The sequence below is a fragment of the Telmatherina bonti genome (assembly GCF_933228915.1).
Source record: "Telmatherina bonti genome assembly, chromosome: 8".
In the NCBI taxonomy this organism is placed as follows: Eukaryota; Metazoa; Chordata; class Actinopteri; order Atheriniformes; family Telmatherinidae; genus Telmatherina; species Telmatherina bonti.
In genome coordinates, this window is record NC_136626.1 from 21,649,113 (window position 1) to 21,675,779 (window position 26,667).

The following is a 26,667-nucleotide window of genomic DNA, read 5'->3' on the forward strand; positions in this document are numbered from 1 at the left end:
GTGACATCTCCACATGAGCTGAACCTTTTGATTGACATTGAAGCTGCAGTGTGTCCCCTGATGGTGAGAGGTGGCAGGTAATTGCAGGCAGCTCACCCTAACACAAACTGCCTGAAGGATGGAGTCCACTGTGCTATTGGCTCTGGCAGGAAGTGCAGTATCTGAGGCAGAATTGGCTGTGAAACCCTTATTCCTATTAAAACCCCATAGAAATTCACAATATACATGATTTAGGTAAATACATACAAATGGCTCTTTTTGATTGCGATGTTGATATTTTTTATTATAACCCTAATTCCAAAAATGTTGGAAACTGTGTAAAATGTAAACGAAAACAGGGACTTCTATTAATTTTGAGACTTCAGTGGTCATTTAAAGTGACATTTTCTGTTGAATACGTAGAATCCACTAATTTGGATTCACACCTCCTTTTCCAATCTTTTGAGATGTGTTGCTGCCAACAAATTCAAGATGCAATGATAATTTTCAAGAAATATAAAATAATAATTAAATATGTTTCTCTGTTTAATTTAAAAGAAAAGTATTTGTTTACAAGATTTGTAACTCATTGGATTTTGTTTGTTTTTACATTTAACATAATGTCTCAACATTTTTGGAATTAGGGTTATTATGATTACAGACAGTATGTAGAGTATGTGTTGTAGTTTCCTTCTGGGGTACATACTGTACTTTTCATTTACCTTCATTTTCATGAAAATGATTTGATGAGGTATGCAAATATCTACCAAGTACTCACTATTCATAATTCTCCAAATTTTACTAGACATTTTCTTTTGAGACAGTTGAAGTACTTTCCATTAGTTATTGTCTATGTAAAAAGAGCCATATCAAAAAAAGGGTATGTGTGATCAAGCTTTCCAGAAATGAGCCCTTTGACAAAAAAACAGCATCAATTCCTCCAGGCTGAATTTAATCTTTATCTTCGTGGTTGTCTCAATGGCTCTCAAGCTGTAGCTATTATCATCATTTACATAATATCAAGTTGATGATTTTCATTCTTTCTCACTGCTCTGTGGACCTGTGTTTGCACCGTGACTTGATTCATCATCTCATTACCTGTGACTTGCAGTCATGCTTGTGCTGTGAAAGTCTGTTTAGAGTGTTACTTATTTGACCCCTAATCACACCACAAGATGACAACAAATTACTTGCCAAATGAAAATGAACCAAACATGTGGACGTGTTTCTAATTTACTAGAGGTGCAAATTTCTTTAAAATGCCATGAAGTGTAATTTTTGTCATCAGTATTGTCAGTTTAATTATGAGAAACAAGGCCAAGATACAGCAGGTTCATTTAAATCCAGTGTTTCACTGCAGGGAAGGAATAGCTATTCCTCCTTTTGTAGCTGCTCTGACACAAAGAGCTTCCTGGCACAAGCCAAGTCTTGAAAATGAACTGAGGTCTGTAGGTAGAGTCGGGGTTCATTAATAATTTGAACTAACCCATTCATTTTTCAAGAAACTCTATAAGACTGCAATTTGTGTTCCTTAGTCATCTGGACTGAGGTGACAAATGCACTGAAGGTAAAATTCAATGGTAGAACCTTTAATTCATGGCAACTTAGCTAAACCATGATATGGGCCGGATTTACTAATATTCCCCAGAAAGAGTGCAAAATTGCATGCAAATGCAAATACATTACACATGTTATTTGCTTGCAATTAAATATATTTTTTAAGTCAATGTTTGGAGGAAATAAACTCCAGGACGAGAGAGAATTTTTCTGCAATGAAGACAAAACTGAGATTATTCTGTTTGGTAGCAAAGAGAAGAGGGTCATCCTTGGTAAACACCTGGAGACTCAGGATTTTCAAACCGCAGACCAACTTGGTAACCTTGGAGTGTTTTAGACTCAGATCTGTCTTTCAGCAGCTACATCAAAGCTGTCATTAAGACAACTTTTTACCAAGTCAGAAACATCAACAAGATTAAAAGTTTATTCTTCCAGAAAGACCAGGAGAAAGTCACACATGCATTCATCTCCTGTAGACTGGATTACTGCAATGGTCTTTACCATTGAGATGACTTACTAAAAAGAACATTAAACATTTGCAGCTCATCCAGGATGCTGCTGCTAGAGTTTTAACTATGGGACTACACCAGTTTTATAATCTTTCTCCTGGTCTTTCACAGGTTTGTTCTGGGCCCCTAAAATCTATCCTGTAAATGACTGGAAGCCAATGTTGTTTACAAATCCTAGAAAAGTTTAGGCCCAGAAAACATTTGTGATTTATTCAGTGAATATAAACCATCCAAAGCTCTCAGATACAAAGACTCAAGACAACTAATTCAGATCAGAGTGCAGACTAAACATGGAAAAGCTGCATTTAGCTGTTTAGCTGCAAACAAACAGAAAAAACTACCAGCGATCAAACTTTCACCAAATGTAGACACTTTTAAATCCAGGTTAAAAACATCTGTTTTTCCATGTGCGTGAAATCAGCGTGGCAGTTTTCTGGCTTTTAACTATTTTAAGGTTTTTACACCATCTGTTATGCTTCTGTTTCATGTAAATCACGTTTAATTTTCATGTACATGATGTGCTAAAAATGTGCGAGATAAACGTGCCTTGCTTGGCCTCTGTGATTTATAGTTGATCTACTAAGAATGATCCTACAATTGATAAGAGGTGTAAAACAGCAGCATTCAAGTGAGAATTGGTTTTGCTGTTGAGACTTTAGATGGAGTGCAGGAAAGTTGCAAACTCAAAAGGAAATCTGACCTACAAATGTTAGCAGAACAGGCAAATAACATTTAACTGAGTACCAGAAAAAAACCAAAAACATCTAAATGTCACCAGAAGGACTTTACTGAGCATGAAAAAGTAAATGCAGTTGGTAAAAAATACACTAGATAAGACTGTTTTAATTTTAGGTTGTATTAACAGATTAAACTTGACTTCATGTGGTTTAACATAAATATCCTCGATTTAAAGGTGCAAGTGTTTCTTGTCGCTGTTTACCCCATTATGACTTGAGGCATCTTAGGGGGTAAACAAGTTCATGGATTGGGGTGACTTGCCCACGTTGCCCTAATGGTTTTCCCATCAATCTCATTATCTCACGGCTGTGTCACCAGTAAATAATAAGAATATAAAAAAGAGACCCTTTTCATGTCATGAGCAGGCCTTGCCTGGCCTTTTAAAGGTAATGAGCCACCTACTGCTGTATTGAGCAAGCTTAGGACTTGGTCAATGAGACAAAAATAGGAATCTGTGGTCCTGATAATGCCACTCAGAAGAATAAAGTACATTATAGTGGACAAAGTGCTATGAATGGGTTTTGGCATTTAATGTGATTATGTTCTATCCAGAGATCACGGAGATCAACATATAGAACTGCTGGAAGAAGGGAAGTGCTTGTTCTTTTTTGCTGATGGCAAAGCAGCTGCAGAGAATGATGACTGTAATGCCATTAATCATATCATTCGAAGTCTAACCATCTATAGCAACAAGGTTTGCAACTTTTTGTATGACCATCTGGACTTGATTTGAAATAACTGAGTAATGCACACATTTAAAATGCCTGAACCGAATTGTCAAGCTGCAGCAAACACACTTAGTTAAATGTTTTGGCAGTGGCTCATCTTCTGCTGCTTCAGTCTTTCTGACAATTTTTTCACATTGCTGTGATGATTCAAACTCCAAAAGACATGTTTTGTATAAATATTGACTTTATCTTTAAATAACAGTTTTTATATTGTACTTCGTTCTGACATAAAGTTGTCAGCCAACATCATTTTGGATTCATATCAGTGCAGGAATCATTTGGAATAAATATAATTCAGCTGAAATCACAGGAGTGTTTTGAGTGACATTTAACACAAAACTAAGAGTTTAAATCATTTTCTGTCAGTGATAGCCACTTTTCAGACATCATTGCTTTGCAAAAGTATTCTTACAAGCTAGGAAATGGCTACTAAGTGTATTGCACTTGAAAGAACTGTGTACCAGACTATGAAAAAACATCAAGGATGGAAGTAAAGCTATCATGAAGAAGTCTTCAGGACATCAAAAAGTGTTCATCAGTTGTCACTGGACATGGAGCACCATGTTCCAATTCTGCAAAGCAGTGCAGAGCTGCAGATGTAAATGCTTCTGCACTTCTAGATGAAAACTTTTTGGCACAACTGCTGTTCCTCTAAATCAAAGTAATAAAAAAACAAGAGACTTATTTGTTCTACCAGCACATAACCTGAGTCGGTGTGTTTGTCTTGTGTGACATGCTCTCGTTTTATGGAGTGTAAAGTTACCACCTAAATAAAACAAAAAGGATCTCATCATACTATAGTTTGATAATATATTACAGGGATGTAGTATCTTGCACATTCCTGGTGCATCCTTGCGCCAACACACCTATTGAACTTCAGGTTGAATCCATTTAATTTGAGTCGGGTATGTTGACGCAGGGAGAATCTGAAAACATGCGGGACAGTGACCCTCAGGGACTGTCTGTAGAAACCACTGATTTGTTGTAAAAACATTAAAACATATGGTCAAAGATGATAAATTTTATCCTCTGAAAACTAAAATGGAAAATATGAAGACTAAATGCCCCGCTCGGACCGGGAGAATTAAGTTGCAGACATGGAGTCGTAGTACTGTCTGATTTATCGCAGTGCTCTCCAAGCTTCACCATCACAATCTCTCCTATGAAGAACAATTTAATCCCATTTGGTGAATTAGACATTTCTCTGATCCGGAACTGATGAGAAACTGTAAGTTTAATACTTTTACACATGAAAACCATTGAAAAGGAAGAATGAAACAGCAGTGATCGCAACCACATTATAACGTGATACATTTCATGTTTTTACAATGAAACTATCACGTTATTAAGCGATATGGTCCCAGCTTTTTCTTTATCCGGGTGACAGCTCCAAGCTTCTGTTTCTTTTGCTATTTCTGTATTTTTGTTTTCAATTGGTGTTACTTTGCATCAAATCAATCTTTTGTCCTGGTTAATTTAATTATTTGTGAATTCAGACATGCTGAATGCTTGGTTAAGCTTTTTGTACCCCCATGCTTATGCTGAGCTTTAGTGCTCTGCTTAAGTGCAATCTGATGGAAGTTTCTCAGGGAGTTGACGGCATCATTCATTTATTTTCTCCAGGGGCCCTGCAGTTTAAAACCACTGACCTTTTGATCACAAAACTTTATTTCTAACATGTTTCCAGCTGAACTACCTTGCAGTCTCTGACTGCATCAGGACTAATTTAGACAATATTTCAGAAACTGAAATGAATTTTCTCCTGCTGCTATTTTAATCAAACAAAAGACCTCACAGTCACCTTCATCCCATCTTTATCACCAACACGGGAGTGCTTTCTCAAGCCTCTCAGCCAAAAGAAATGTTCCCCAAAGTTCCTGTTAAGCCTTCAGCTGTTACAGTAGTTCGCTATTTAATGAATGTATTACACTGTCAGCTGCTTTAAATAATTGTCAATGTCGTTATTTTACATGCACAGTCACTTACCTTAAATATCTTCTTTTCTCAGATTTTTATAATTTATTTAGTGCAACAGGATTAAACTACTGTTTTCAGTGCCAGCTTTGTAAGGTGATATTATATAGGAGCCTAAACTCATTGACTGCTCCTTTCTGGGTTTTAACTTCCTTACTTTTGTCTGTCTCGTCTAATCTGATGAATTGGAAGAGAGGCTGTGAGCGGATTTAATGATCTGTGTGCTGTGTCTACCTTCATTTTCTTTTTAAGTATGAAAGGGCACGCGTATGCACTGCCTCTTAAATGGGAATTATGTGATTTAGGGGTTTGACATTGACAATTAAAGCCAAAATGACCAACCACTTGTACCAGAGCCCATCCAGGCTGCTCCTGAACAAGATGTAATATCACAGCTAAATCTGAAGGATTCCCAAGTGTTCAGGGGTCAGTCATTTTTTGGAACATTTAGAATTTAGAAGTGGCTTTCTTAAAAGAAAAAAAAATAGCCAAAAAAGACACCTACATTGGTTTTTTTTTTTTTTTTTATAACCCACACTCAACTTTTTTTTTGTACAGTACAAAATACAAGACAAAAGTGTCCAGACATATTTCATGGGAGGAAAAACTCATTAAACTTTAAAAGAAAATCTAATTTCTTTCTGCCTATCTCATTATTGGATTAAAATATGAACAGTGACTTTGAAGAAGAAAAGGTGATGAAAGCGCTTTAAGCCAAAAAGGAACAAAAACTGATTCTTTCTTGGACAGGCAAGTTACCAGGGTAATTCCTCTGTTTTCATCATGGCAAACCCTATTCTGCTCCTGATAATGACGGAACATCAAACATATTTCACAAGTCAACACATTTAGTGTGTCAACACACAGATGAATGAATCCATCTCTCATTACGTTCTCCTGTGATATCTAATATGTCTGGCTACAAAATGACTGACCTATTTACCTTCCTATTGTTAGCCAGAGCAGAGTCGTGAATACTTTTCTGGGTCAGCTATCTCACGAACTTGAATATGTGCATTTAGCACGCATGATTAAACTGTCAGTTTGTACCATGGGAGTACATACATTGTAAGAAGCACAAAATTATTATTTTGAGGAGATTAAATATAAAAGCCTGGAGGACTGAAATAGAAATATATTCCACGCGATTCACAATTCAGAGATTACGAGAACAACAGTACTGGAAATATTATATTTGAAAAAAAAAAGTGTCTGGTGCTTTAAGATTCCTCACTTTATTGCATCAATTTATTTAAGTGTTTTTTTTTTTTTTTGTTTTTTTTTTACCAGAACTTAAGAGATTGGTTTCTCACTTTTCTAATAAATTGGATTTTAAGTAATTTTATTTAGGAAAAGGTTCACTTTAATAAATAATAATAAAAAGGACATAACAACTGTCATAGCGGGCTTTTTAAGAAATACAGTATTAGTGGTAATTTTGCACACATATCATATCCATCGGTATCGTGTTCTATGGGATGCAGGTATTTCCATTATTCATAAAATAAAGATAATTTGGCTCAAATCTATATCTATATCTACATTGTCTCTACACTTGCAGTCAAAAGTTTGGACACACTTTCCCATTACATCCAGTGGGAATGTGTGTCCAAACTTTTGACTGGTACTGGTATTGGTACTTTTTCTGCATCATCTTCAGATTTTAATCTATGCTTTCATATTAAACTTGTCACGTGTGATGCATATTACGTTGGACTTAGCCAGACCTGCCTCAATCGACTCCATGCTATGGTTCAGCTTTTAACAGGCATAAAAACAACAAGAGTACATTACTAATGTCTTGGCTTCACCAACTTCCTCCATTTGTTTATTTGTTTTTAACTGCCTGCACAATCTTGCCCCACAGTATGTTTCAGACCGTCTTCAGCCCTATATTTCTTTGCATTCCCTCAGGTAAAACAACCCATCACTTTTAACCATCCCCCCAGCCAAAAGGCTTCCTCTGTAGCTGCACTGAGACTACCCTTGCACATTAAGGAGGCCCCTTTACTTGCAGTTTTTAAATCAAGAACACTTTTTTTTTTTTTTTTTTTTGGTTTTTCATTCAGTTAGAGATGTTGGCTTTTAAAGTGCAATACTAAAAATGTAGAGTCAAGATCAATAAAAAAATGAAGAGGTCTTGTTTTACTTTGAGAAGTAAATAACTTTTATGGGTATATCTATATTTTTAATAATTAATGTTTAGTTTGACTCTGCTAATTTCACAAAACCCTGATAAAATGAAAGATTTGATCTAAATTCTTGATTATTTTCAATTTTTTCATTCAAGATTTGCATTAAGATACATTAAGGTGTACGTTATGCTATATTTCTGCCCCTGAAAGATAATAGTTTAGAAAAAGAAAAGGAAAAACACTGAAAGCTGGGGATTGCCATGACATACAGGACACCAGGGCTATTGAACTCGGTCACATGTCCAACATATCCAACACAGCTCAAATGAATGAGTTGTTATGCAGAACTTCATAGGCTGTTGGATCCATTTAATATGGTTCAGGTGTGTTGAAGCAGGAATACATTGAAAACCTGTAGAGCTGTGGCCTGTGGTTTGGATCCAAAACTCCTAATGTCAGTCTAACTAATTGAAAGTTATAGGTTTTTGAAGGTTAACAAAAATTGTTAAGCATTTTGATCAAGTCATTTGGAACCCAGTCATTTGTTTTAATGCATTCTGCAACAACGCCCACATATTAAAAAAATATATCTTACTGACAAAGACATCAACATCTCATGAACAAGAATTCCAACCAGCTGTCTTTTTCAGGTGACAGACGTGAGGTGCACTTACAGAATTCATTTGACTCACCTCGACAGCAGCCTTTGCTCGCTCAAACTCCTCTTCCAGTGACTGATGTCTGGACAGGAGGGCACTTCCCCAGCGCTGCTCCTTTGTTAGGCGAGCCTGCCACACACACATTTCATGGTATAAACATTTATGCTAAACACATCCACCTTCATTTAGCACAAACACACACACACCCACACACACATACACAGAGTCATAGGAAGAAGCAGGAAGGGAATGTGCAGGGTCAGCCGTCTTTGCTTTCTAAGGGACGAATAAATATCCTTGCCTCAACAAAGCCTCTGACATGCTTAGGAAGGCCAGCAGAATCACTACTGTCAGCAACACCCCCCCTCCCTCACAACCCAGCTCCTCTCATCATCTGGACTACATGCTACTTATCTAGTGCCTCTCAATTTCAGCCTCCACCCAAGCCTGGCCCATTCCCATGCACCTGCACATGCGCTATCAGAAATATGTTGATAAATTCTCTGTGACAAACTTGGAAATGAAGCTTTGCCTGGCTGTGAAAATGGAAATCGACCAATTACGTGCACGTGGTTCGCCAATGTCAGGCTGAGTAATTCTCATGATTTCACATTACAACTATGGAAGTGAATGATTTTAAGATTCTCTTTCATGCTCAGATGTGACACAGCATCAGATTTACTGTAAATAGCTACGGCTATATGTATCCCAGGGCAAACAAATACCATTACAGACTCTTGTTGTTTTTTTTCCCCGCTTTGCAGTCAAGTCAGCCATTACCTGCAGTTCTCAACTATATGCAACCCACCATACAAGATCAATTTTGGGTTACTTAGGACAGAAAAAACATAACTAAAACGTTTAGTGTAGATAAGTATGTTATTATGTGAAAGAACCAAATGCATGCAGTGTTAAAAGAAAATCTTGTATCTATCATGTAATTGCAGTGATTTTGTGGGCTGTGTGATATAAATTGCAGTTCATCTCAGTTGTTTTAGGAAAGGAAAAATCCACCCAACAACAGGTTCAGAACAGGTATTTACCATTCTGCTGCCTTTTGCTCTTTTTGCATTTATTTCTCAGGAGATTTTTCAGGTCTGCATTTTTAATATAATTTTTTAGAAAATGTTTTAACTGCCTTAAAAAAATATCAGCTGTTAATTTCACTACGTGGTACTGGGATTTAGATACAAACTGCTTCTTCAGGGGTCTCCGTTTAATATCAAGAAGACATTTGGCTTTAAACAAGCAAGCAGCAGGTTTCCTGTAACTCAAGAATCAGTAGACCAGAGTACAAGGCTGCCTTATGTGTTGTGAACATATCACTTGATCTTCACTTGCATTGATTGTGCTGATACTAGAGCATCATTTTCACATTCTGGTTTTGACTATGAGTAATGTGGGAATGTGTGAATTATTAAATGGAAACACAGTATGAAACTCTTGCTTGGTTGTTTCTAAAATGATAGGCTTTGTACAGGTGATATTATTCTTTTCTCTCATTTAACATTACTATAGTACATACACATTTGACAAATATGTTGTGATAACCTTAATTAATTTATAAACGTTTTAAAATGTCAGGTTTGGTTTCGGGTCATCCTTCTCTTATTGGTTTAGATGATGGTAGAGAATAAAAACAAAATAATGCATTAAGTGTTGGCTTGTCTGGCTTTCTATCTGTTAGCGACAAAACTCATAAACCTTTAACCAGATTTCAGTAAATTTTCATGGAATCTCAGAAATGAAAAAATAATGCCCAACATCATTAGCAGGAAAAAAAATCGATAGCTTGTTTGTTGGAAGTCTGCACTCTCTGCTTCTCATTTGTTTTCAACTGTGTTTTATTGTGCTGCTTCTAGCATGCAGCGATCATCAATGGCATTGCACTCTCTTTGTAATATCTTGGTGTTAATACCTCAGGTGGTCCTGTGATGGACTGGTGACCTGTCCAGGAAGTACCCTGCCTGCTTCCCTGCGACCATTAATTGTGAAGGAATGAGTGAATGAATATTACCTCAGGCTTGGTAGCTCTGTCCACTTTAAATATTTAGCTTTTTATTAAGTAGATTAAGATCTAGCTTCATTTTCTGTTGTTTGGGTCTTTTAACCTGCTACTTTTTATTCCTTCTATTTTCTCGCACTCTCAAACTTCTCTGTCCTCTTCATTTGTCTGCTTTATCAAGACTATATATTGATTGCTATTAGCCAATTATGTAGCTATATTCTTTCAATTAGTCCAATTTTATTATAATATTTTTTTAAATCTTTATTATAATTTTTATCATCTATGGATTAATTGTCAAATGCAATCCTGAGTAGTTATGGGACAATCACTGGAAGGATTTAGAAAAGGTTCATTGTAAGTACGATTAGCTAGACTGCATCAGCTGTGTTGCTGTTCAGAATGAATAATTAGTCTCAAAAATATGCCTGAACTTTACTATCACTCACAGGACAGCATCCTTCTCGTTTCAACATTTTTTCTGATCCAGTCTGGCATCGGTAAACATCAATCTGTCACTTTAACAAGATAATGATACATTTTCAGACAAAGCTTCCTAATTAAGACCTAAATAAGAAGAAAGCAAACTAAACTAAACTAGAGAAGCACTCTAAGAGCGCAAACCTCCGCCAAGGGCCATAATTGTAAAAAAAAAAAAATTCTTAGAACCAAATGGTGATCTGGATCACCACCTAAATTAAATAATTTCTTCCTTTTCATATTTCCAACAACTCCTGAAAATTTCTTGAAAATCTGTCCACAACTTTTTGAGTAACTTTGAACACAAACAGGTAAATGCTGGGGAAAGCATAACCCCCTTGACAGAGGTAATAAAAAAAAACAAACAAACAAACAAAAAACATCTTTACATAGTCTTTATTACCTCACCAGTTGTGTGCATGTGAAGCTCATGATAAAATTGCCCCTAACATTACCTGAGGGGTGGATTTTTCCTTGAAGCTGAGTTTCCTTTATTTTTTAGTTTTTTAAATATTTTTTTTTTTACATTCGTGGCAATTCAGAGTATGAAACTCCCATGCAAGACATGTTTCCTCTTTGCATGCAAGTTGTGAGTGTGTGTGTGTGTGTGTGTAATACAGTATGTCTTTTGGTATGCAACTATGTAGCTCCAGAGCTAAACAAATTTAGTGTTTGTTTGTCAATTACTTCTCTCCATCTTGGACTGCTATATTTGTTTCAAAATCTATTATTAATGAAAGTGCTGAGAAGGTGATGTATACCTGGCTAGCTTGGTGAGATCAACACTAATGGGCTCAGAGTAAGGCAGCTAAATAATTCATGGTCTATTAATCTAATAATGGCATCTGGAAACAAGACCTCTTTAGTAGACCTACACAGAAACATGAACGACGGTGGAAAGCGCTTGACATTTGGACCTCATAGCACCACAAAAGAACAATCTCAAAGATTTCTTCAAAGGTGCCTTTTGGTTTTAAAAATGAAGGTTTTTTTTTTTTTTTTTTTTTTTCTTTTCTTTTGGTCTTTTAATGTCAAAATCATGAGACACTGTGATGCTTTTGGTACTGGTGCAAATGTATAAGTCTTTCATTGTTATATGAAAGGATACGTAGGGAGGCTTACATGTCTTCCACTAATATACTGCCTGTTGAGCTGAAATGGAAGAATTGTAGGTGTTAGGACAACATGATGGGTAAACAACAGCACAACGGGTGACTTATTAGATAGAAACTTGAATATTAAGGCAGGACTATCATGCAGTTGTTAAAATTTTATTATTTTATGAGGTTAATACAATGGCAACATGGTTAATTAATGTGTATTAACATGTTTGAGGTATATGGTACAACCTTTAAAGGTAGAGTGTGTACAAATTACTGCCAGCTAGTGGTACATATGGGTATTGAAAGGATTTTAAAAAGCCAAGTACAGCTGTGTCTGGCCGGTGACCATCAAAGGCCAAAACTCTTTCAGACATGATCATGTTTTAATCTGTGAGTGGATCCAGTGGTCCCAGGTGCAGCAATGACCTGGAACCACTACTCCAGAGTTGTTTATATGCATAATGTCTTTTTCTATGTGACTTGTGAGGCGTTACTTATGCAAAATGGTGCTCTGGCACTAATCGGACTACTATGATTTTGTAGTTCAGACGGTTCTCACATCACACACAGCATTGTTTGTTCATTCAGAGTCACCGTAGGAAAAAAGTAGATTCATATAGCCCATTCCAAGAGAATGAAATAATAAGAGTTATCTTTTAAAGTGACTGATTAGCAATAAATATACTATGACTTAGTAAAGTTTTCTGTCATTGAGCTTTGATTTTGTTACACACTGTACCTTTAAAATGTTAAAACTGCTTATAGCACACACAGAGTGAACAGTAATGTTGAATATTGCCTCCTGCTGTCGTACTGAGTACTTACTTGTGATGCAAGGGCTGACTCTGGCTCAACTTTGCTATTTGTTTCCAAGGAGTTCTTATTTGATGAATCTGACTGGATTTTACAGTCTATAGACCTGAAAGAGAGGACAGAAGATTGTTATAAAAGATCCAACAACATTAATATTCCTTTTTATTAAAGTTATGACCATTTTGAGAACAAGTATTTTCATTCTTACTTTAGTTTAGAAAAATGGTGAAATCTTTGAAAAAATATTTTGGTATCAGTAAAAAAGCAGATGTAAAATTTGAGTTTAATTGTCACTTTTGAAATAGTAAAAATGAGATTCTAATTTGTTAAAGTACATTTCTTTCACATAAGAAGGGTGCTTAGGTATATTTACAAAGTATATCTAATATAGTAACTACATTAAATTACAAAGTACATTAATTAATTTACTACATATTTGTCAGAATTTGGTTGTCATTTTTCTTTTTTGCATTAACATTTTCATCTTGCATCATAGTAGAAATGTTAATATTAAAGATAGTTGATAAATGAACTGAATTTTTCTGTGAATTTACAGTTATAATAAGATATATGTACATATGTACATACATATCTATATATATACATATATATATATATGTATATATGTATATATATATATATATATATATATATATACATATCTATATATATATCTATATATATCTATCTATATATATCTATATCTATATCTATATATATATATATATATATATATATATATATATAACATGTAAAAAAAGACTATAAATATGCTAATAGCCTAGCATAATTAAAATAGGGTTTTTTTTCTTAGTCATTTATGTTTGTGTGGTCAACTCTTGTCATAATATTTAGAATTCTATTATTCTTCCCATTTATGTATTTTCTGTCTTATCTGATCTTTCATCATGAAAAAACTGTTTTATATATATATATATATATATATATATATATATATATATATATATATATATATATATATATATATATATACATATATATACATATATATATATATATATATATATATATATATATATATATATATATATATATATACATATATATACATATATATACATATATATATATATATATATATATATATATATATATATATATATATATATATATATATATATATATATAATATTATTATTTCTAAAAGTTTCTTTCTTATTTTGTCTGTGATGGGCAGGTAGTTCACACTTTCATGTTCTATATTTTCACTTCCTGAGTGACACAGCTGTGTGATGCTGATGAGGGTGAAATACTGAGTTTGAGGTGAGCTGAACTTGCAGTCTTGTGCTGTAGAAGTGAATAGGTCCCTTCCCCCAACACAGCCCTATAACAAACTAATACTGTATAAAACTGTCTATAAAACTGTATAAAAAGTTGTTGACAGAAGGATGTTCACAGACTGTAATCGCAGGCTATGACCACCTCCTCCTTTAAAGCATAAATGAAAAGATTGTTTGTTGAATGTGAGAAGAAAAGTAAAATGAGCTGTAGTACAGATCCCACTGATGATTTTGTTTTGACATTGATTTATAACAAGAGTAATACAAAGTCCAAGACCTACCACAGAAGCTCATTAGATGAATTTTTTGAAGAACGCCGTCTCTCCAGCTTCCATTTTCGGTTGCCATTTCTCTCAGGGTTGGGATTCAGTTCTTCCCATTTATCCAACGAGCCAATGGTAACTATGACAATGATAAAATAATTTATGATAAGAATTATGAATGATAGGAACTGATGTATATAATCAACACTGAACTGAAGTGAAAAAGTTAATCTAAATAGCCTAATTTTTTATAATGTGTCTAAAACATAAAACTTCCCCATGTAATAAAACCTTCCCTGATGATAATCTCGCAATCTGGAAAAGTACTAATTTGATTTTTTTTCTAATAAGACGAATGGAGAACCTGCAGCTTATGTTCCTGTTCTATAATAAAACAGCTGTCCACATTTCAAGCAAGTTTCCCCCCCATACAAAAAAAAGACAAATACCAGCACTACAATAAAATGAATCTCACTGACATGAGGGTTTGAATCCCCTCTCACTTACCACTTATCACTTTAACCTCTTCAGCTGACAAATACAAAAGTAATTGACCATTTCCTGGAAATGTCTTCTGAGATGATCACTGTCATTACAGTAAATTGGTTTGATCCCTCTGAGGTCTATGCTGCGGAGGTGTGAGGTCAGTTCCACATGGAATGATGAGAATTATAGTAAGGGAGGGTTTGTAAGAGCAAGGTGGAAACGGGTTTGAGAGATTTATAGCTTTGGGGTTTGGGGTGAAGTGGCTGATGGCAGACAGGACACATTATTTAATTTTAAGGTGCATGTAATATTGTAAGTAAACAACCTAAAATAGATCTGATAAAACTCCACAGTACAATCTGATTTGGGACTCTTACATGTGTAATAGCTGTTTTGTACTATCAACATTTTCAGGAATTGTTATTCAGACTGTGACGTTGAGCAATGAAAAAACATTCTACTGGTAGCTGTGCTGCCATTACAGTTTGTTGCAAAATCAAATCAAATCAATCAAAGATACTTTATTCATCCCTGAGGGGAAATTCAGAGTTCAAACCAGCTCGTCCAAGGTCAGACATACAGACATGTAACATTCATGACAAAAGAGTAATACAGAACCAAGCTTAAGCTTAGGCCATGCAGCTAGTTTACTAGCGCTGCCTTACAATAGATAAGAACAGAGATACATTGGGATCACAGGGGGGTCGAGGGCAAAAAAAGTCATGTAACTTTCTGGCCGCGCCAGAAAGAGGCGGTCCGAAAATACAAAGAAAAAAACCTCATACACTGAAGCACAAACTAAAACAAGACACACAAAGTCCAGGAAGGCAGTGAGTCATGTGGGAGGGGACTGGGGGTGGATAAGGAAGGGGACAGAGCATCTATGAACATGTCTTCTTCCGTTCTCAGGGGGGGTTGCGCCGGCCCAAGGCCGTTGGGAAGCCGAATCCAGATATGATTGTTGTTTGGGTTCCAGGCGAGAAAAACAACTTACCCTCGGCCTTGAGTCCATAGCAGTTCTCAGGCCGAACAGCCGAATGGGGGGGGTCAATTTCCACCGATTCTAGCAGACATTTTCTCCATGTTGTTATCGATTCTGCGGACCTGCTCCGGAACCATGGGCAGATGACCAATATGAGCCAGACTGGTATCCTGCTTACTGTTGAGTCCAGTCAACGCAAGAGTCTGTGCACTGCTAGTCCAGCACATACCGTTGCAGAATTCTGGCAGTCTGCCAGTTGTTGCCAGAATCTCACGGGTGTTGAGGTAGATCAGGACTCCACCAGCGCCAATCAGCAGAATCCCGATCACCAACAATCCAAAGATGTAAACATCCTCCATGTCCTCAGAGGACAGAACCGCCAGACACATCGGTCTCCACCTGGCCCATGAGTCCTGAACGTATCCAGCCGGAAGCGTCCTCTCAGGACATGCGGGCTCCCCTCTGCCCGATCTTTGGGTTGAGAAAATTTGATCAAATGCGTTGAGAGACCAGCCGATCAAATCCATGAAGTAGTTTTAGTGGAAGTAAAGAGATGTAAAAAGAGGCTCAGAGTCAAACAGGACAAAGTAGCAGGCCAGAGTGGGAGGAGAGGGAGGCAACAGGAGCACAGATAAAAAGCGTCCGCCTTCGCTGAGAGCAGGAGTGGAAAAGTGAGATATCTAAAATTACAACAAACTACATCAGCAATATGCCTGTATTTCCCCTGTATGGTGTTGAGCTCACAAGCCGGTGGTGTCCAGCGCCAATCATTGATGGCCACAATCCTACATATTTTCCATGTTTCCCGATTTCAAAACACCTGACTCAAACTAATCAGTAATTATGCAGAACTTCAATGGCTGTTGGATCCATTGAATAGAAGCCAGGTGTGTTGGAGCAGGGATACATCAAAAACCTGCAGACAGCAACCCTAAAAGGCCGACTTTGGACACCCAGGGAATAAGCCAACATTATGGTTTGTACCAGGTAACATTGTTTCAGAGTTTTCCAACTGCTGCAGAGGATTTTCCACAACGTTTTGAAGCCCTTGTCCCACATTTTCCTTTGTTATTTGTTTGTTCCCTGTAGAAGTCTTCAATTTTGCTGTTGTTTGGTATCAAGGATGGTGGTTGTGTATTTCTCTTGATTTTTTTTGCAAAGATTATTGGGATTACCATCTCGTCCTTCATTCATCCAAACTGTGCAGTTTTTACATGAAATAAACTGGTCACACTGGTCACGTTTGTGACATACTTCTAAATCTACATGTCTGAAAATCACCTCATGAGAGCATAAAACATTTTAGCAATATTTGAGAGGTTTTTCTTAAATGCAGGTTTTTCCATTACCGCTTTTTATTGCAATATTTAGATTTTGCACACTTCTAAAGGTAATAGAAACGCAGCTTAAAACGTGTTGTTAGAGAGAATCACTGCAAAGCTTTACCAGGTTGCAAGTGCGAATGATAGCACTGTGGTTAGCGAGGCACTTTAACAAACAACTATAAAGCTTAACCCTGCTGTCTTAACCTACCTGAGTCGATAGATCGCCTCTCTGGAGTTCGCATGCTTGGTCCTGTCTGTTCAACTTCCACCTGGATCAGCTCGGTCTCATCAGTTTTTTTCTTGTGCAAGTTGTTCTTCTGGCTGTCAAATCGTGAAGACTTGCTGTCCTTGCTGTTCCTCCTTTCACCAGGTTCACTGAGATCTAACAGGTCCAGTGTTGAAGACAGAACTGTGGAGAAAGTTAGATTCCTTATACATGATAATAAATATTTTAATAAGGAAGCAACAGTATAAAACAGGGGAAGAACATACCAAAAAACATGGAATATCTGGAATAGAAATTCCGGCCATTTTATAGTCTTAATGAAAATTTGACGAGACATTTTTAATGTCATTAAAATCTAACTTATTTCCTGTTTTTGAGTGAATAAACCAGCCTATGTAGAGTTGTCAGGTGTTTGCTGTGTAAACTATGTTGTACATGGCTGCAACAACTGGCGTAATGCAATCTCACAGAAAGTCTGATGTTTAGAGTGAAGCACTAAATACAACATGGCAAAGTATTATAGTATAATTGGATATGTTTTAAAAATGACACGGTTAAGGTTAGGAAAAAAAAAAAAGCTGGCATCACAACATATCCTTTAATACTCATATCAAAATACCCTTTTCTCTGATCACTTAGCTTAGCTGCTGCTACCTCTAAACCAAACACACAAATTATACATACTAGGGATATGTCCCATTCAAAACCACTACATCCAAAGTCATGTTAGACAGCACAAAAATATGAAGACTTACTCTATGTCAGCATGAATACTGAGCATGTCAGCATGAATACAAAACTTTGAAGGTGAAGACACAAACTTGGACTTCCAATTTTGTATGTAGGTGAGTGTTTACATTTTTTTGGTATAGACAGTAACTTACCTTATCAACCTATAAGATGACCTACTGGAGAGTAACATAAACATCTTTCTTTTGTCTGTTTATGCTTTCTTGTAATATTTTTAGGTAACTGTTGATATTTATTATAAAAAAAAAAAAAAAATTAGGTTCAATTGTGTTTTATGATAGAAAAATGTGTTTAGACAGGTTTTTATTAATCTGAAGTTAAGATGAGATGTAAAGACAAAAACTGTTTCATGTTGTCACTAAGATGGATAACTGAAAAATTCATATGTTTTCATCAAATATTACAATAATTTAATTACAGTTGTAAAATGAGATTTTGAATTCCATGAAGTTGTCTCCGTGGTGTTATTTTCTCATGCAAATGACTGTCCTACAATAGTGGCTGCGCCCTCCTCAAATGTTGGCTTATCCCGCTGCTGTTTCAGCAAAAGTTAGATGTTACCAAGAACAACAGCTCTTTTAAGTTCATTATGTCCAGAATTAGCCTTTGATAAACACCAAAAGACTTAAGCTTCACCAAAACAAGCTTCACATTTGCTTTTACTGGTTGCTCTTTCTAAACGGGTTCAATGGATGACTATTACTGCTGGTTTTGTGAAACAAACCATCTGGCATGTTGGCTGAGCTGGTTGGAGGAGTTTTATTCTTATTCTTTTATTCTTATTCTTAAAGCACTTAAGACAGGACAATTGTAAATCTTAAATAATGCAGAATTCATTAGAATCTTTTAAAATTAATGTAGCACTGCAATGATTATTGGATTGCAATGTTACTTAAAAAAATACACCCTTTCAATAAAAAATGAGTGAAGCTGTTGGTTATGTTTACTGTTTTCTTTCTTTTTATTCTTTTGCATGCTTTGGAAAATCTTTGTTTCAACTTAAAATTGGAAGTATTATTTTACTCAGAATTATTTACACCCACTTGTGTCATTGGTAAAAGTTCAGATTTCTCCTCATCTTCAGTGCAACACGTTTCTTTTATTGTGCTCAATGAATCCTTCATTTTGATCTACATATTTTCTGACAAGCTGAGTTGAGCTGTCACAGATACTTAAGACGAATTATTCCCCCTGGGATGGACATCTGAAAAACTTGATGCTGCTCTTTTAGCAAATCTAAATATATTGCAGGCAAATGCAATCTTTGGAAAGGTGAAGGGTCAGTTAAGTATTTTATCCAAGGCTGTAGGAGCTGACAGAGCTTTTGTCAAGAAGTTTCACTTTTCACAGCCACTTTTGTTACACATTTTGTTTATTGACTTAATTTTTGTTATTATACTTTGACTTATTGTGTTTTTTAAGTTCACTTCTTGTTCTGCTGCTGGCTGAATCCAATAACCTTCAGCTGAGTTAATCTTTTTTATTACTAGTGCAGCCTGCGGAGATAGTTGTGCTCATGCAAATATTGGCCTGCTAAAACAATTCAAATGGGTGTAAATGAACCGTCTAATTCCCGGAGGAATAAGGTCATTGATTTTTTAAAAAATTATTATTTCTTGCCACAATAAAACCATTACATAACTCATGGTAATGGTCATACACTTTTGGTGACCTATAAACCTTCTTTTCTTATGTGGGCTTTCCATTTTTGAGCACATTGAGAGAGAACACTGTAAACAAAAGCATGGCATTAAAGTTGTTGTTAAACAAATAAATAAAAAATAAATAAACAAACAAACAAATAAATAAATAAATAAAACAAGCAAAAAAAAAAAAAAAAAAAAAAAAAAAAGAAACAACCCCCACACACACAAAAACCAGGCTACTTTGTCATCCCGGGAAACAGGACTTTCATTCTGCAGTTGTTTGATAACACTTAAAAGTCTTCTTCCTCATCTCCAGGGATCCTGACTGTGTCTTCAGTGGAGCTAAAAAATACAGGCACATGACTACATAATTGGCGAGCTGCTGTTTCATGATAACCAACTGAGAACGTTTGTTGACTGTTGACTGTGCGCAATTAGAGAGTCAGCTCTTCTCCCATGCTTTGTGCTCTATAGATGATGAGCACAATTACAACTCAAAGAAGACACACTGGTTTTCCAAACAGTTTTCAGAAATAAAATCCAAAAAGCAAGACTGGATGGATATGGCATAAAGAAGTGTGTGGAAAATTACATTGAACATTTCTATTCGTCTCATTCAGATGAAATCAGGAGTATTGAGATAATCAACGGAGGGCAGATGAAACGTTTGTGATGAGGTGGTTATGTATTGATTGCAGGTCAATAGGTACAAATCAGCACCAATAGCTATAATGGTTTAGAAATGTAACTTATTTTTTTCAGACCAGATTAATCTCTTTCATAAATTGTAGGTGCTGCATCTTTCCTGGGTATTTCATTTTTTACAAGTATACTTAAACTTATTATTAAGTAAAAGAAAAGACAAATATTCATGTTTTAATCAAAGAAGTTATATTTTTGACAATTGCCCGAGTATGCAAAAGAAAATAGCTGATATAAGATTTTTCTTCTCCTTCATTAAAGAAACAGAGGACTTGATGCAATAAGGAGATGGCAATGAGAGGCTCCTCTTGAGTAAATGAGCTTCAGCACACTTTAGAATGATTAAAATAACAGCCATGATTACTACTGAGAAGAGCTACACATCATTTCTTCTTAAAACGGACAGATGGCTTGCTAAAATTCCATATTTTTCCAATGGTTTCATCAGCAAGATCAGCTTGTATGGGTTTACAGGACATTACTGTTTAAAAAAGGCTTGTTTTTTTCTCTAACTGCACCTTAGAGTTTCAGCTTACTGAGACTTTTACTGATGGCTCAGTCTGCCACAAACTTGTTGGTCAAGCGTTGCCAGGCAGCTGCTTGTGTAGATGTACGGTGATAGAGCTTTAGGCTTTTTGTCAGGATTGATTCAATGTGTGAAGGAATGCTTTTTTTTGGTCCAGAAATTGATATTTTGTTGCATAAAAAAAATCCCAACTGCTTAGTCTGATTAAGGGTTGTGGGGAAGCTGGGGCCTATCCCAGCATCCTTTGGACGAAAGGCAAGGTACACCCAGGACAGCTCGCCAGTTCATCGCAGGGCCACACAGAGAAAAATGCATGAAAAATAAAATACTGAAAAAAAATAAACAATGAATGAGAAAAAGTTAAAATTATAAGTCAGCTGTGTCTGAATAAAGTTGGCTCAGGTACTGTAGGACTTTATTTAACATCTCTGCATTCACTGCAGCTGTGTCACTCTTTATGTTTCTTTGACCAACTTGTAAAGACAATTTTGAAACAGGGTTGTTTTTAATTGCAAAATTAAATAACCTGAAACACTTGAATAGAGAAGTGATTTGACAGCCTGGTAAGCGCTTGAATAAAAAAAACAAAAAACTGATCGACTTTTTAAATTTGAATAGAAATGTGGATTTCATGTAGATTAATGTTGGGCTTGTCATTATCATTTAATATATTTAGTTAAATCTTGGTTATTTTCACTCACAAGCATTTATTCGGTGTTCAAAAATGATCTCCCAAACAAAGTCAGAATCCGCTGTTCACTTACCTTTTATCTGTAAGTGAAAGTGGGCTGGTCTGAAACTTTAGCTTGTTCATCCTTTATTATTGTCCAGGTTTACTGCAAAATGTGTGTAAGAGATATGCTTGTTGGCCTCTTCATATTATATTGGTGTTTTCCCTTACATGTTGTCTCATTAATGGTATGAATTGCTCTTTGTATTGCATGCCACTAAGTATATATTTTTTAATTTATTCATTTTATTTGTTTTTATTTTAATATTTAACCATGACTGACAGTAAATTTGAAAAGTGAAAAGTCCTTAATATAGAGTCATGCTGTCTTGATAGACAGTTTGCAGGGTAAATCTTCACTTCCTCATTTGACGTCTTGGTAAATGTAGTAATTTGACCATTTAAAGCACTATGTGACAGTGTAATGTTGCCATTTTATCATAGTTGCCCTGAAAGTGCTGTAACCTTTTATTGGCAAATTCTTCCATTAGTTTTGTCGTAATTATTTTTTAAAGAAGGTTATCCTTTTATGAGTTTTATTCAAAATGTTTGAAATGTTTTTAGTATTTATCTGAACAGAATTTTAACTTTGACTTGAACCAGTTCGCTTTAGATTCTGACACTAACAGCAACAGACAGAGGAGGCTTTAAGAAGACAGAAGGTTGTGAGCTTTTATTTTTTCGGTTGAATCAACGCAGTCAGAGGCCACATAGGAAATGACACATGTCAGCTGTGCAATCCAGTTCTGCAAATTATCATTCAAAAGATGGTACGGGTCATTGATCAGGGTCCAAACCAAGATAGCATTTAGCATCTGTTCACATCAGTCAATCGGTTTAGCTCATTGTTTTCAGCATTAAATGGTTATAGGGAGTGTACGGTGTATAAATATATACCATGGTGATTAGTAAAGCCTATTTGGAAGATTTAGTGCATATGGTAGTATTGTGGCCTTTATCACTTGGATGGTTTAAAGTCATCTGGATAAACAACAAACATTTATGCTGATAGACCAGCTGTTGAGATAATATAAAAGAGTTGATGAATGCAGGGTTTCCTAAACCAGTTTCCTGAAAATTGTTTTTAAAGTCTAAGTTTGAAGTCTGACTGTCTTAGAAAATGTGTCAACATACACAATTGCCTCAACAAGATATGCCAAAAAAATCCCAATGATCAGGTTATAAGTACATTACACACTAAGAGATGTGCGGAGAATGAATGAGCCATTAGAGACGATAAGTCATTAGCTTCAAAAGAGGAAGAAGGAAGAAACCTTGTTAGAACTGGGACTTGCATTGTCTCCTGACAATCCCACTTGGATTGAGCATATAGATGACCTCATCCTGGTTAGTTATACACTTATGATATCAATCTAATTCTTGTGAAAGATTAGTGTCTTTTTAACAACAAATGAAACCAATGTTTTTACAGACATACCTTGTTCTTTAATGTTGATTTTGCATGTAAAACTTTGTTAAACCTTTGTATTGTGCTGCTTGTAACAGTAGTACACAGTAAATCTTATTCATCAGACACGTGATGCAGCCAAATAAAAGACACACACCTTCCATAGACTTGTTGCCATAGTTGATATGAACATAACAACTTAACAAGCATTGAAGGCTTTAATAAATTCCCTCTTGTGTTAACAGTACCAACATGGTACTGTAGGGAAGTCAACCCTTATCATCTGTACCATGACAGGGCATTTGTTTTTCATATTACTCTTTAGGTAGTAAGTTTGAACTCAGAGGAACAGATGCATGGTTGAAGAGAAGAAAATTACTTGAAATTTTCACAAAATTGTCAATGATGTGTCAGCATGTTACCAACAACTGTACAGACTGGACAACAAGAGCTTTACCAGCTGTGTTGGAAGTCACTGGGCGGGAAACCCCATCACACTTGGTCTCGCACAGGAAGTCGTCGATTGAAGGGCTTAGTAGCGGCCGGCTTTCTTGTTGCTCACTCACCAACTGGAAAGACAAATGTTTGAAACAGTTCAGACTCTCACTTGGCATGTGCCTGTAAAACTCCTATGAAATCCTCTGCAAATACCACCAGCTTTGTTTACATGAAGGGAAGTTCTGTTCCTTTGCATTGATTCACACAACATATTCCTGTACCATAGCAGATGATGTCTTGTTTTTATTTTATAATTCTGTAAATTTTAGTTTAGGAGAAAAGCATACCTGCACAACTTAGAGCACATCTTCATCCATAGCATTAGTATATGAGAAAACGGAAACTTTTTCATATTTGTCTTATGATATACCTGCAGTCATACATGAGTTATTGAATAACATGTAGTCCCTCTTCGCAGAGTGATACTTGTGTCAGTAATGTTTACAATCGGCTTTAGCTTGTTGTGCTGCAGTAACATGAGACCAGTACATATGCATCAGCCATTGAGGGTTAGTGTTTGGCGACAAGGCAAAAATGACATCTCAAATAATATTACTCTAGATAAATGACTAAATCACCAAAATCCAAGAACAATATTTGAACACAAACATAGTTTATCAAGCTATTATAGCTTATCTCACTTTTCAACGCATCGAAATGCCAAAACTATAGCCTGTAACGCACCAGTTTGGGAGCTTGCCAGTGCATCTGCAGAATAGGTCACATCCAGTTCATTACTGGCACTGTGGAGTCTCAATATACTCCAGGTACAGCTGGTAACAATTTGTCAGCCAGTGCTTCATAATTTGGAGGTGAAAGGTGTGTATGTAAGCCACCATTACAGCTGCCAGCTTACAGTGTGTGTATAAAACTGGCAGAAAGGAAGCATGACATTTGCTATTGTTACTCTTCAGGCTACACTCACAAACAGAATTTTAATGAAGGTTCAAAAAGGTTTAATTAGCAGGCATGAGATGGGATGCACACAATCTGCCATATGTTTGATAACAAGTGCTAAAGGGGCTTTTCACAATATGCGTACATAACATTTATGCATTGTAAAGAATGCACCCTGTGATTATGTATTCATATGACAACATGTCATTTCTTCATGTATAAAAAGATAAAATCCAATTAAAGTCTGAAAAAGTCTGAGCAGAGTGTTTAAAGCACATAGAAAAAAGTTGCAGACTTTAGTTTTACTTTTAAAGCATGCAAACAGAAATTATTTTTTTTTCTTGACTTATAATGATGTTGAACAGACATGAGGGAAAAAATAGGAAGAAAGAAGAACAAATTTAAAGTTTTCCAGCAGATAGAAACCATTTGAAAAAGCAGAGAAATGGCACCCAGAGTCATTACTTTGTTGTGTAAGACTTTGTGCTGGAAGAACGCTGACCCAGCATAACTAATTAGAGAGTGAGGGTTTGTGCTCGCCTGGTGTTGGAGAAAAAGATCCAGTTTACAGGAAGTCTCACAGCATGTAGTAACCTGATTTCACCCTCTGCTGCTTCATCTTTGCCCAGTTCTTAACAACAGGAACAGATCATCGGGACAGAGGATGTGTGGATGGACCTGTCTTTAAAAAGTCAGTCACTGTGTGATCTCCACAGTCTGTAAACCTAAAACTGATTGATTCTGAGCGAAGGCTAAATCAGAGCTGAGTCAGTTACAGCTGGTAGTCTTGTGACAGAGACGCAAGCTTCATTTAATTTTGGCTTGAGAACTTTACAAAAATCTGAATAATAATCATTGAGCCATGGGCTTTAATGGAGTAAATGAGCCTTCTCAAATAGCCTAGAGCCGCTTTAATTAGATCATTTTTAGTCAGTCAACTAAACACTAGCTTATTATAAAACGGCATAGAGAAGATAGAAATTCTATTTTTATCCAGTGAAAACAAAACAGCCACATAAATATGGCTTCCTCCCATGTGTGTGTGTAGTTGTTGCTTTTTTGTGTGATTTAATAACAGGATATAAATGAGCTCAAGATGTAATGGAATAGAATAGAAAAATAAGCGGTCGTAAAATGAAGCAGAACATTAATCTGTCAGTTTCTCCTCTTTTTTTTTTTTTACACTGCCATGAAAACTGGACAGTTAGGTAATATAATTATCACTTGATTCAATCTGTTCACTTAAAAAACAAAGTTTTGCCATGATTTTCAGTCGCGGGGTATTTGGCCGTCTTAGCTTAACTGTGCTTTAAATCATATACCATAGTGTCCGGGCCATAGAATGCACATGAATATAATCAGCCACACCTACACTGAGCATGCAGCAGCTTAATTTCATTCTTCCTTCTTTCATTCTTCAACAGTCAATCGCTGTCATATGCACTTCTTTGTCTATTTTCCATGATGAGGATGTGTGCATGAAGAACTGACCCGTTAGCTAGTGAAAATCCATACATTAGTCACATTACTGTTTAAGACGTATGATTAAAATTGTGTAAAAAATATAGCAGCTCATATAGCCCAGAAATGATGGTACATTTAACATTTTCAGTCTTGTATAATTTAATATTATCATTTTAAATGATTTAATAATTTGAAAATTTATTATAATGATTAATTATTAAAAACTTCCTATTATGTACTCTGAGTCCAATGAGACTTAATATTTATTAAATCATAAATTTCCCCTGGAATTAATAAAGACATTTTGTGATGAATAGTCACCTGTCACCTGTCCCCTTTTCATTTGTAGGTACAGTACATACACCATAAAACAGATTGTGTTTGATTTTTTTTATTCATTAATGATAATCCTACACCTGTGTATTTGCTTTCTTCTTTATCTACATCCAGGGTCTCATCTGTTGTCATTAGTATGTTAATTAAACTGTCCTGAAAATAAAGCATCTGCAAACATTTTAGAGATGGAAAGTCTTAGAAATGAATAGCCTCTTTTCACCGCCTCTCATCTCTTATATGGTTCATATTAAACAGCTCTCTGTTGTTTTACATGCAAGCTGCCTTAAAATGAACGTGTCTCTGTAAGAAGAGATTGCTTTGCTTTGGTGTTTATGTAAATCAATCCTTAATTGGCTTGAATTTGTCATTCAAAACATCTGGCTGGATCTTCTGATCAACATTTGTCGAGACAGTGATCATACATGAGAGAGTATTATTTTGATGTCT

At 35.8% G+C, this 26,667-nt stretch overlaps 1 protein-coding gene across 1 annotated transcript in view; it reads right to left on the reverse strand.

The window, feature by feature from the left end:
- The window catches only part of pex5la (peroxisomal biogenesis factor 5-like a), a gene marked incomplete at both ends in the record, with an annotated part of 84,686 nt that overhangs the window by 13,465 nt on the left and 44,554 nt on the right, over positions 1-26,667 (reverse strand). The window contains 6 exons of the mRNA XM_079244733.1: positions 8,313-8,408; positions 11,887-11,916; positions 12,693-12,786; positions 14,263-14,383; positions 17,246-17,446; positions 23,483-23,594. Of these exons, the coding sequence (XP_079100859.1) occupies positions 8,313-8,408; positions 11,887-11,916; positions 12,693-12,786; positions 14,263-14,383; positions 17,246-17,446; positions 23,483-23,594 (654 nt within the window). The remainder of the gene's footprint in view (positions 1-8,312; positions 8,409-11,886; positions 11,917-12,692; positions 12,787-14,262; positions 14,384-17,245; positions 17,447-23,482; positions 23,595-26,667) is intronic.